General features: G+C 40.0%; 1 protein-coding gene across 2 annotated transcripts in view; it reads left to right on the top strand.

Moving 5' to 3' along the window:
- Window positions 1-240: 240 nt before the first annotated feature.
- The window catches only part of MTMR12 (myotubularin related protein 12), a 32,994-nt gene continuing 22,122 nt past the window's right edge, over window positions 241-11,112 (top strand). For both annotated transcript variants that reach the window (XM_039709812.1, XM_039709813.1), the window contains exons 1-3: window positions 241-417; window positions 8,409-8,463; window positions 9,603-9,742. In XM_039709812.1, the coding sequence (XP_039565746.1) occupies window positions 259-417; window positions 8,409-8,463; window positions 9,603-9,742 (354 nt within the window). In that variant the 5' untranslated portion in view covers window positions 241-258. The remainder of the gene's footprint in view (window positions 418-8,408; window positions 8,464-9,602; window positions 9,743-11,112) is intronic.

The raw sequence follows: 11,112 nt of genomic DNA, 5'->3' as shown, positions 1-11,112 counted from the left end.
GGGATCCAGATGAGCTTTAAGGTCCTTCACAGCCCAAACCATCCTGCGGTTTTTTGACGCTATGGAAGCGAGGCTGCATCAGGGCACAGGCCTGGAGCAGGGGATCCCTGCGGGGGGCAGGCCGAGGGCAGCCCAGCGCTGAGGGGCGCGGGCACGCCCCGTGAGGGCGGGAGGCGGTGCCGCAGGAATGGCCGGCGCCGAGCGGGGCCGCGGCCGGGGCCGTGGCTGGGGGCGGGCATGGGCGGTGCCGGCTCCGTGATGCGGCTCGGCGTCGCCGCGCTGCCGCGGGATCGCTCCTTCCGCTGCCTCCCCGCTCGGGACGAGCGCTGGGCAGCGCCGCCGCCGCGGGCCGGGGCCATGTTGGGCGGCGGGGCCAGGGCGGCCAAGCCGTCCTTCGTGTCCTACATCAGCCCGGAGGTGCGGGGCCGGGAGGGCAGGGCCGGGCAGCCTCGGGCAGCTCGGCCGGGAGCGCGGGGCGGGGGAGCGGGGCCGGGGCCAGGGCTCCGCCGGGCGCTGCGGGGCTCAGCCTGCCCGGGCTGCCCCAGGGTGAGCGGCGTGGAGCAGAGCTGGGGAAATAGGGCTGGCTGGTCAGCGGAGTTGTTTCTGAAAACCCTGGCCAGGTGTCGGGCTGCGGCTGTTCGGCCCGTAAGGTGGGACTTTCCGAACCTGTTGTTCTTATTGTCCCTGAGCAGCATCACTTCACGTCCTGCTCGGTGAGCTCCTTGCTCGCAGTTCCGCCAATGGAAAGCCCTGGGTATCCTTCCTTAACAGCTCGGTGTTGAGTCCTTGGCAGTGTGTGTATTTCTGTGTGTATCTGTGGTATTGTTCTGCCTGTTGTCCTTTCACTTATTTGTCGAAACTTATGTTGACAGTTTGATCAAAGTGACCTTAGGCTCACTTTACTGAGGTCATTTTTTTAGTGCATGGTATTAGGTCAGTATTGTTTTTCTGTATTCCATCATTCTTATTCCTGGTAAACAGCTGTTTTCTAGGAAAAAACATTTGATGACTATGAGCCATAAGTGTTGGATTTCCCTCCTCCTAGTTCTTTGTAATACGTGTCAAACTGATTCTTCTTAATTGTTAGTTCTCTTGAGAGCTTCTTAAGGAAGAGGTTTTTGTCGATCTTGTTAATTAGTGCAGAGTTTGTCACTGATCGGACCTTGGTGAATCTGCTGGTTTTATTTTACACTAGATCTGAAAGAACAATCAGAGTTATTATAGCCAAAATCAGCTGTGGTATTTAAAACTTCTGTCCTTAGTTGGTGATAGCAAATCCGGTTTTTATATGTTTTTCAGTCCTGGTAGCTTGTAGTTTCATCAGTTGATTTTGAAAGTGTTATCTCTGTATTTCCAAGTGAAAACAGATGGAAATGATAGGTACAAGTATTTCTGGAGTCAGCAAATATACCCCTGTCTGAGGTCACTTTTTCACCTTTGGAAAGTACCTCATACAAATATACAAGGAACTTGACTTTGTGAAAGAAACAACTTCACTTGTTGGACTTACTGGAAGACATTTCACCATTGAAATGAATGTGGTGTAGGACTAAGGCTTGCTAGAAAAAATGGCTGGTTGAAAAGAGTGCAAGTAAATATATACATAGTGCAGCAAGATACCAAGTAATAGAGTACTTTAATTTGATTTTAAGTGCAGTGATGTAGTGCTTCAAATATGATCCTGATGGCTGTAGGAAGAGTAAGTAAGGTATGTAACACTGCAAGATGAGTTTCTTTATGACTATGGCTGGTTGAAAAGAGTGCAAGTAAATATATACATAGTGCAGCAAGATACCAAGTAATAGAGTACTTTAATTTGATTTTAAGTGCAGTGATGTAGTGCTTCAAATATGATCCTGATGGCTGCAGGAAGAGTAACTAAGGTACGTAACACTGGAAGATGAGTTTCTTTATGAAGAAATTAATATATTATTTTCTTTATGAAATAATATTATTTTTTAATTGAAATATTATTTTCTTTATAAAATATCCTGATTCAGTAGACATTACTGTCATTAACTCTTTACATGTTCTTGCTGCTTTTAAGCCTCTCCATATTTCACTTATATTTAAGAATTTAGGGCACTCTTGCAGCAAGAACTTTGTGTTCCTCTGCCATAGAATGGATGTCACTTTTGCACCTTCAAAGACAGAGTGAAACTGAGGTCTGGTGTGATTAGCAAGTAAAGCAAATCTGACTTTGCTGTTGACAGCTGTTGACTGCCTTAATGGTTACACAGGAAACTGAGCACTTCAGTGGCTTTTATGAGGATTAAAAATAAAATTCTAGATACATGATGAAATCTGTGAGACTGTTTTGGTGTCTAGAAAAAGCATGTTGATGAAATATCCTAAAGTAAGCAGAAGTGAGCATCTCTCAGGCCTGTGTGAACCCAAGAAAAACAACTTCCTGAACTCAGGTTTCCTGTGCAAGTTAACTTCCATGTGGTTGAGTTTTAAAAGGAACTAGACTGGTAAAACAGTGGAAATTCTAATTCCTTTTATGTGGAACATATTTGGGTCAACTGGGAGCTTTCATCAAGGCATTTTAACTTCCAGGTGCTCGGGGAAGAAGTGCTGGCAACAGGTGTGATGCTCCCTCTGGCAGGCCATGTCAGAAGGTGGAAAACAGCAGTTCAGGGACTTGATGAGCTTGAGATTTCAGCTGCGTAGAATTGGGGTTAATGGTGGCCTTCTCCATGAATTTGCAGAGCTTTGCCTTGAATCTCTGTGTACTTCCAGCTTGAGGCAAGATTCCAATTAACCACTATGCAGTACCGAGGAATAGAGTCCTGTTGGCTGTAGCCCTCCCTTGCTTGCAGCCTCCAGCTTCTGTGGTCTTGTCCTGGTTTGCTTGGGGAGCTGTTTTAAGGCCTTAAACTGCTGCTTCCAGGTTAGGGGAGCTCTGCAATAGGGAAATCAACAGGTAGAGCTGAGTTTTGGTTTAGCCCCACCTTGTTTAGACCATCTGCAGATACTTGAGGGACACAGTAGGCAATATTCTGAAAAATAAAATGAAGTCAGCTTTAAGCTGCTGTGTGTGCTAATTTGAATATGAAATGAAACAGGAAGCAAAGAGTGAAAAGAAAATGCTGTTTATTAAAGAAACAGAAGTAATTTTTGCTGTGAAATCCCAGAATGTCTGGAAAAGCAGCGTTTTTAACATCTGACTAAATATAACCTAGTTAGGCTCTGCTGTATGGAACTGCAAATCAATCAGTGGTCTGTTGAGAGTGAGACCATAGGATGTTGATATTAATGACACACTTCCCCTCAGGACAGACTTGGCTACCCTGCAGGAAGTGGGGTGAATACTAGGGTATAAAGTCAATGTTTTGACATTTCAGATCACAGACTTAGAATATGTGTCTGTGGAGACAGTGAAACAAGGACCAGTGAATTACTTCATGATTTCTAACTCTTTCAGACTTTGAGAACTTGAGTTATTTACAGGTGAAACAAGCTAGATCGTATGCTCCTAAAAATCTTAATTTGCATAAAAAATTAGATTTCAAATCTTATTTTAAGCTCAAAGTTGGTATTTTTGCATGCATTCTTAAAAGCTGAATCCCTCATTATGGGATTTTTTTTCTGTGTTAGCCTTTAAATGGTGGAAGAGGTTGTTCTGCTCCATGCTGCTTATCTCTGAAATCTGGGGTACACCACAAACTGCTGAGCGTAATTTTCATGCCTTGTGCTCTTTGTCTCTCAAATCCTGCACTGTTCTTAACTCATAAACACTGTGAAGTACTTCTTGCTTGTAAATCCTGGTACAACATTGTGATCAGTCTTAAAAATATATGTCCCTCCTTCAGAATTGGGGTGGTGGAGTTAAAGGGGGGAATAAGGAATAGGAGGAGTTGGTGGACAGCTGAGCTGACATGGGGAAAACCAGGTGTTGATGTCAGAGGAGATGGACGGGACAATGTAAGGAAAGAGGAAAGGGTAAGAGATGAAACAGTCAGGGAAAACACGTGCTATGATCTAACAGACTTCTGGATAAGGGAGCTGTGAAAGGAAGGAAAACAAGCAGTTGGAGATTATTCTCAGCAATGTTATTAAAGTGTAGTAAGTACATGCTGTGGGTTGTATGGCATACAACGTGGGATTAGACTTGTTTGACCAACAAGGAGCCCTTCAGAAAGTACCAGGTATGTAGTGTGGTTTGTTTCTGGATGCAAAGCAGATACTCGGCATTTGCACGGGTGTTTCCTCTTTTGCATGGAATTCCAGTGGAACTGTTCCACAAAAGTTTATTTTACCCAGGAGCACAGTATTCACTTGTTGGAGCACCACAACTGCTGTGTGTGCTAATTTGAATATGAAATGAAACAGGAAGCAGGTCTTTCGGTACACAGTTTGGCTTTCACAACTGATAACTTACTTAAGTATGGTAAGTATACAAATAACTTATATATTTATCTCACCCCTCTTTTTAGTGAAGTAAATATGAAAAAAACAGATGCTCATAGCAAACCTCACCAGGATGTTGATCTTCCCTGCCCAGAACTTACTTGTGGAATACTATATAAAAACATCAAAGTATCCAATGTTCTTGCAGCACTATTTGCTGCCAGTTTTGAAAACTGTCAGCTGTTTCAGACAGTACTTTTGATAGCCTGGAAGTGATCACTTGTTCCTTCATTATTTGAATCTCTCAAACATATTTTCTCAGCATGTTTAGTAAGTCTTTTACCTGAATTACCTGTAGTGCAAACGTCCAGCTATGGATCAGTGGAAGCATTACTATGGGGTAAGGTAAGGTAGGTTCAGAGTTTACAGTTTGAAGCAGCAGACTGTATGCATGGTGTCTCTGCTGGGGGTGAGCAACATCCAGGATCAGTAGGCACATATATGTGTATCTGTATGTCAGTAATGATGAAAAAAAACCCCAAACAGTTTCTCTTACCAACGTCTGGATTCTGGCATGCAGGGAATATTTTTCTGTCTTTACTTATTTCTAGTACACAGTTGTTTACCTCCCTGTAGAGTGAAAGGAATTGCTTTCAGTTCTGGTGATACTGTAGGACAAAAAGCAGAAGTCATTTGGGATTCCTTTCCTGCTCCAACCATTAAGGACCCTGTTACTAAAACGTAATTCAACCTTGTTGCCCTAAACTTGGTTGCCTCACTCATGCCTTCAGCACTTGGGGAAGACTTGTCTCCCAGACCAGCTTGAAAATACTTTAACCCCTTTAAATACATTTTTTTGGAGGAGAGCTGACTGTAGTCCCTGAGTATTGCAAACTGTGCAATTGTTCTTATATTTGGGTAAAAACAAGAAGAGAACTTTCCTTAAGGAAAGAAGTTTTTGGTTTTCTGTTATTAAGAAGAGGGATGTATTATGAATTAATTTGGTGTGACATGTCAGCTTAAAGTTTTGACATGATTTGGTACTCTCTACTGTTAAAACTGACAATTAAAGGGCATTGCCATGTTTCCTACCAAGGTTTGAGAGCCTGGAAGAAGGAATATAGCACAAGGTAAGTACACAGGTGAGAAACATCTCTTAGAAAGAAGTTTCTAAAACCTTCAGCAGAGTTGAGGTTCTTGCATCAGAAATTACAGAAACATAGTTAATTTTCCTTATTTGCATGGTGTCCTGTGGGTGACTGCTTTTAAGTGCGGCTGGTAGTAGGGTTTCCCCTGTTGTATCTTAAGTAAGAAGTGACAAAATGCTGCTTGGGGCATTCAGAACAGGGAAACTACAGATGAAAAGCTCTAGATAGAGGTTTGCATGGCTTTCAGTGGTCACAAATGGAAAGTACTTGCATGCTTAGCCTCAACAAATGGTCAGAGGGTGAGGATTTCTGAGGTCCAGATGTATTCTGTAGTTTGCAGAATTGGACAGACTTACTTCTGCTGCTTCCTTTTATTTTGTTTATGTGCTCATCTGACTTGTTGATGAGCCAGTTCTGCTAACAATAGGTACTAACAATAAAACCAAATGTAGGACAAGTGTATACTTCCCAGCTGATTTTACAAACCAAATTACCTCACCGTGTTGTCAGACAAACCCAGGGATAAAGCAGTGGGTGGGTGACTGTGAACGTGTGACTGATTAAAGGGGTGTTGAGCATAATGAATTGAAACAGGCTCTTCAGTTAATGGTAAGATCTGTGTTGCCCCGAAACTTATATTCGTTATAAAAATAAAGTTGAAACAGAGTGGAGATGGCAGCTGAATTTACATATGTGTTCCTACACAATTTGAACTGACTCATGGTGAGTTAATTTTTCTTGCAGATCTTTGCCTTCTCACTGAAAAGAGCAAATACAAAGTGTGACAGTAGTAAATTCTAATGTATTTTCATATCCTCCCTAGGAAAATGAGTGCAGCAGCATGGATTCTTCAGCAGCACTCATGGCTTGAGGTCTAGCTATCTCTATATGTTTCAAAACCACCTTTAATATATTTATGAATTTACTGTGGTAATGTAAATGTTGAATTTCAAGTAGAACTCTTCTGGAGACTTAACTCTTGGAGTCTGTTGAATGTTACAGGAATTCTGCCTATCGTAAGCACTTCAGTGTCTGTAGGCTTTTTTCAAGAAACTGAAACTGGATTTTACAAGGTGATCTCAGTGTTTGTGTTCTCTAATCTGCTGTGATGCAATTTGATTAAACTTCTAACTCTGTTCAGAAGATAACCAATTTTAACTTATAACTAAAAACTTGTAACCACTTGTTCAAGATTATTTGCTGTTGCAACCTGTTTATAAAAGCTTCATTTTAGCAAATGGGTGTAAGCTTAAAGAACTTCTTTGGGGTCAGATTTTCTTTTTTTTCATTCAGTTCAGTTCTGCCAACACTAGCATAAACTGGTACTCATGGCAATGAGTACGAGCAGTGTGTGTGCAGAACAGTAGTTATTACATTCTTTCTGGCATGTCCCAAAGTCAGAGGTGCTGGAAAAGCACCTGGCTGGCATAACTGTTTTACTGTTCTGTGGGAGTGATTGTTGACATGCAGTTTTCTGAGCAGTGTTGCATGTAGTTGGACACAAAGAGTGATTGTATAAGGCAGAGCTGTTAAAGGCACTTGTAAACCCGAAGTTTAGTTTAAAGCTACCATTGGTGAAAACACAATGCTGGGGGAGGAAAAGGTGTATATATTTCTCCTCCGAATGCAGAAGTATTCAGCTTAAGTCATAGTAGCATTTTAGCTGACTTCGTAGCTGACAAACCTGAACTTTGAGTAATATTACTTCTACAGCATCCGCACTTAGAAGACAAACGCAGCAAACCTGGGATTTGTTTTCTCTATTAGCTATCAGCTGTAGTTATGGATTTCTTTCTTCACACCACTACTACTTTCATTTTACAACATTTTTCTTTTTTCAGCCTGTCTTGAACATCTCTGCTGTTCTTGTGACGTGGTTTCCTGGTGGTTTGGTTGTGCAGCCTTCAAACTTAGTTCTTGGTCTTCTGAGTATGGAGTGCAAGTGTTTATATGAATGGCAGAGGCTGTTTATTTTTGTACTCTCAGGGGCTTTTGTTTCTCTGTATTTAATCCAGCAAAATTATTATTCCTTATATCTTCTTTTGCCTTGAATTGCAGTAGCTGACTGGATGCTGGTGACAAACTAAAATTAGCTTGCTTACTGCTGTGCCCCTGGGGGGGTTTCCAGTTAACTAATGGTTTTCCAGAAAGACTCCAAAGTGCATGCAGAGTGATTTGGGCATGGAGGAGGAAGTTCTGAACAGGCTGAGCAGGAAGGGTGTAGCATCTCCTCTAGTTTAATAGTCTTTTGGCTGGAGATTTTAGCCCAGCTGTCAGTGCCTAAAGACTAGAATAAGTGAGAGAGAAGTTAGTATGTTTGCTGTGTGCAATTTGGGTCCAGACTGAAGGATCTCTTGTCACCAGGTTTTACCTCTTAGCTCCAATATCCTGAAACACCTTTCCATATAGTCATGTTAGTGCTGTTTAAGTAACTTTTGTACTTTGGTTGAAATGTGTGTAAAAAAATCAGAAACAGGGAGTCGTGGATGAAACTTGAAAAACTGAAGGGTACGTTAGAAACAATAGCAAGTCGTACATGGAAAAGCTTATGAATTAGCTGGGAGATGGTGCTGTAATACTGAGTTTATGCTTATCCATTTAGGTGTGCTGAGAGAACTTAAAAATATTGGTAATGCTATATTTCTGTTAGTTGCACAAATAGTGCATTTTTTTGCGTTCACAAATGCATGTAACTGTCACTGTGGATGTCAAAACAATTACTTAGCAGACTTCTGACATTAAGTGGAAGGATCAAATTGCAGACATAGACTCCTTTTGTTTAGGAGGCTTTTTTCCTTAATTTTTATTTGCCAGAATGTGAGGAATTAAAGTGGGAAGGTGTAGTTGTTTACAGCAGTGTTGAAGATATGATCTTTGCAAAGTAGTAATTACTCTTTATCTCTTTAGGAAATACACATAAAGGAACCCATAGAAAAGGAAGTAAATCCTCGCTTATTACCAGGTAACTGTTGTATATTACTAGATTTAAGTAATAAAAATGAGTGATTAATGAATAATATTTAAATTTTTCCATGTCTGCAGCAAGCACTCACATGACGTCAGTGTCACAAGCAGTAAAATACAGGGTTTGGTTTAACAACCTATGCAGGTTGAAATGTTTTTAACATGTTGAAAACTTGATAAAACCAAATTTTTTACAGAGTTCAGTATCCTCAGGTAAGCTGCATGTGGAGAACTGTTAATACTTAACTTTGCCCTGTTTCTTAGAAGTTGAAGTTGGGTGGGTTTTGTTTGTTTGGAACTGAAGACAAGAACTGGAGGAAATTTACCTTCTTGTGGCTTTGCCTCTACCTGGGCCTTCCAATGTTTCATTTAATGTTAACCTTTTCTTTTGTAATTTACAGTTACTTCTTGTTTAAAAATATTTTCTAAGATAAGCAAAAACAAAATACATGTAAAAGTTTACAATAAACTAATTCTTCTGTTGGATTTCCTGTACTTTATAGGAAAGACCAAGAGTCTGTCTGATCACGTGTATTAAAACTTTACTTTCTTAAATTTGAAGTTCAGTTCCTGTGAATTTTAACACAAGAACTTAATTGACTATTATTTATGCAAACTTGAACTTGAGACTTCCAAAATAGCCTTGGGACCTGTAAAATAGTCAAAGCTATGAAAAAATAACTACAATGAACCTGAAATAAGAAATTAAAATGTGTCAGCATTCTTAAAGTTTAACAATAAGGAAGATTGGAATAATTTTCAACTTGTTTACTGACTATATAAACTGCTCTTGCTGCGTTTTTTTTTTTTTCAATTACATACTTGAATGATTACTATTCTACTGCCATTTGGAGTAGGCCATGACACAGGTGCCTGTGGTTACAGAACTCCCAAACATCTGCAGTTCAGGGTTTCTGGAATAATGTTAGTAACCTGGAAGATTAAGATAACAACTAAGATTATAGCTGATTCCAGGAGCTGCCTTGTAGTGCCTTTGTGTAACAGTGATGAGCTATCTTTAAGCGTAAAGTTCTGAGAAACTGTCAGGAAGTTACTGCTGCAATTGAGATTTAACAATTGAAATAATTTAATTGTAAATGTCAGTTAATATTGCAAGTTATTGTTTCTTCTCCACAGGTGAACTGCTGCTTTGTGAAGCCAGCACAGTGTACAAGTATGTGCAAGAAGATGGGTCAAATCGTGGCACTTATGGGAAACTCGTGTGCACAAACTTTAAGATTTCTTTTCTTGATGATGATTCTGCTTCAGATGATAATGTAAGAAAACAAATCTTCTAATTATGACTGAACAGGCTCTGCATAAATAATCATATCTTTCCCTTATATAAAGATGCAGAATGAACATAAATGTATAAAATTTGCTAATGGGTGCAGAATAATGTGAATCAGTCTGCATCTGCTTGATCCTTTCTCAATCTCTAATGATTATTTTAAGCAGAGGCAGTGTCAGCATTTATGTGGACACTTAGATTAGATGTAGTTTATAACTCTTTATATTTTGTGAGTTGGTGAAGCTTAAGTTAAAAGAACCCATTGTTTTGAAAACTAATCAACAATTTGTTTAAAGTTGATTCTGACTCTTTGTCTTGGTAACATTTGTGGAAGTGTGAATGTCTCTGATGGTGGAAAACATCTGCCTGATTTGACTTTGGGCTACATCTGCAGAATCATTTCAGGCTGTACAAGACTGAGTAAGCTAATACTCAGCAGAAATGCTCTGAAAATTTATGTGGCTCAGTAAAACTCTGAATTATTTCATTCAAAGTCCAATGTTTACTGAAAAGATTTTAAAACCTAGTGCTGTTAAGCTTGCAAACACTGGAAAATGCTAAAAACTCCCCAAATCTTCAAAATTATTTCAATACTTTTTCCTTTGGTTTAGGTGCTCAAATTGAGCTGTCAGAGGAGAATGGTAATGCCACAGTGCTTTTGATAAGCTTAACATTGAAATAGTTTAGTCTATTTAGGTGTTAGAAGTGAAAAGAGAGTCTAGTGGCTCCCACATTCAAGGTGATCTTGACAGTTAAGGACAATGAGAATAATATGATTTGACATGTGTTGATTATAGTCAGAAGTTACTTGGGGTTAAATTTCACAAAGTTTAAACTGAGGCTTCTGCAGCCAAGTACAGATTATTGTACCATCTGGAATTAATTAAGACAAAGCTGCAGAATCTTTTGACGTAAATCTCAAGTGATCTGTGGAAAGTTGGTAATGACCTTGCTAATTTCTGTTCCATTGCTGGCTTTGAACCTTGGGTTTATAACATGCCAGGTCAACTCTATTTCTGTTAACAAAAGCTCAGGATTAGCTACCTTCTTCAGAGTGCTGTAGATGTGGAAGCATCTCAAATAAGGCTAACTTTGTTCACAATAAAATATAATTTGCTGATGTAGTGTAAGTCAGCTGTTTGGTAACAATATTGAAAATAATGGTGTTTAATTGTGGCACCACTAAAATGCCGTTTTTATGTGTACTAATGGAAAGGTAGAAGTGAAGGGAACACCAAATCACTTCAAGTTTGGTTACACAGTAGATAAGGTAGTTGAGTTGTGTGTGTGTCTTCACTTTACCCGGTCATAAATCTGATTTTAATGTTACTGTGTCCTTGGGATACTTGTTCTTTT

This window comes from Passer montanus, unplaced genomic scaffold (assembly GCF_014805655.1).
Source record: "Passer montanus isolate IOZ18808 unplaced genomic scaffold, ASM1480565v1 scaffold22, whole genome shotgun sequence".
NCBI lineage: Eukaryota > Metazoa > Chordata > Aves > Passeriformes > Passeridae > Passer > Passer montanus.
Note: the sequence above shows the minus strand (reverse complement) of the source record. Positions and strands in the feature narration are given on the sequence as shown.